This window comes from Carlito syrichta, unplaced genomic scaffold (assembly GCF_000164805.1).
Source record: "Carlito syrichta isolate Samal-C Ts95f unplaced genomic scaffold, Tarsius_syrichta-2.0.1 Scaffold304764, whole genome shotgun sequence".
NCBI lineage: Eukaryota > Metazoa > Chordata > Mammalia > Primates > Tarsiidae > Carlito > Carlito syrichta.
In genome coordinates, this window is record NW_007248860.1 from 582,455 (window position 1) to 583,139 (window position 685).

At 68.3% G+C, this 685-nt stretch overlaps 1 protein-coding gene across 1 annotated transcript in view; it reads right to left on the reverse strand.

Annotated features, from left to right (window-relative positions):
* The window catches only part of ZFPM2 (zinc finger protein, FOG family member 2), a 460,753-nt gene extending 460,074 nt beyond the window's left edge, over nucleotides 1–679 (reverse strand). Inside the window, exon 1 of the mRNA XM_008060894.2 lies at nucleotides 608–679. Within this exon, the coding sequence (XP_008059085.2) occupies nucleotides 608–647 (40 nt within the window). The 5' untranslated portion in view covers nucleotides 648–679. The remainder of the gene's footprint in view (nucleotides 1–607) is intronic.
* Nucleotides 680–685: the final 6 nt, after the last annotated feature.

The window sequence follows — 685 nt, forward strand, 5'->3', positions numbered from 1 at the left end:
CCGCGCTCGCCGGGCAGCGCCGCACGGCCGCCCGCGGCACAGGCGCCAACTTTCGCACCTACTTTTTGTTTCGCTTCGCTCTGGCGTGGCCCTGGCGCCGCCCAGGATGGGGACCCTGCCGCTCTGCCTTTCCCCCGCCCGAGGAAGTCCCCTCCCTCGCCCCAGACCTCGACCAGTTCCTCTGAGAAGTTCTCACCCCGGTCGCTACAAGTGCTTCCCGAGAGTAGGACCGCGGCAATCGCGACAACAACACTGACAACAACAGTCCTAATAATCAGCCTCAAGGGGCGGGATGCCCCATCCAGCGGGACCGAACCGCACCGGTGACACCGCGTGCGGGACGGGAGCGAGAAGGAAGCCCGGGCTCGAAGGCTGAGCGCGGCAGGCACGGGCTGCTCCCCGCAGCCTCGTCCTCTCCCCGCGGCTAGGGCCGCCAGTCCGTCTGGCCACGACCCTCCAGTTGTCTCTTCGACCGCTCAGGCAAAGTTTGACACGTCTAGGGGACCGGGAGCGGAGGTCCCCCAGCTCCCCCCTCCCCCTTCCCGTCCCGCGCGCCCCCCTCCTCAGAAATAACCCCACCAACTCCGGGCTCCGCGCGCAAACTTACGTTTGATCTGCCGGGGTTTGCTCTGCTTTCGCCGGGACATCTCGGCGGCGACCGCTGCCGCTGGGGCTCCCGCGGTGC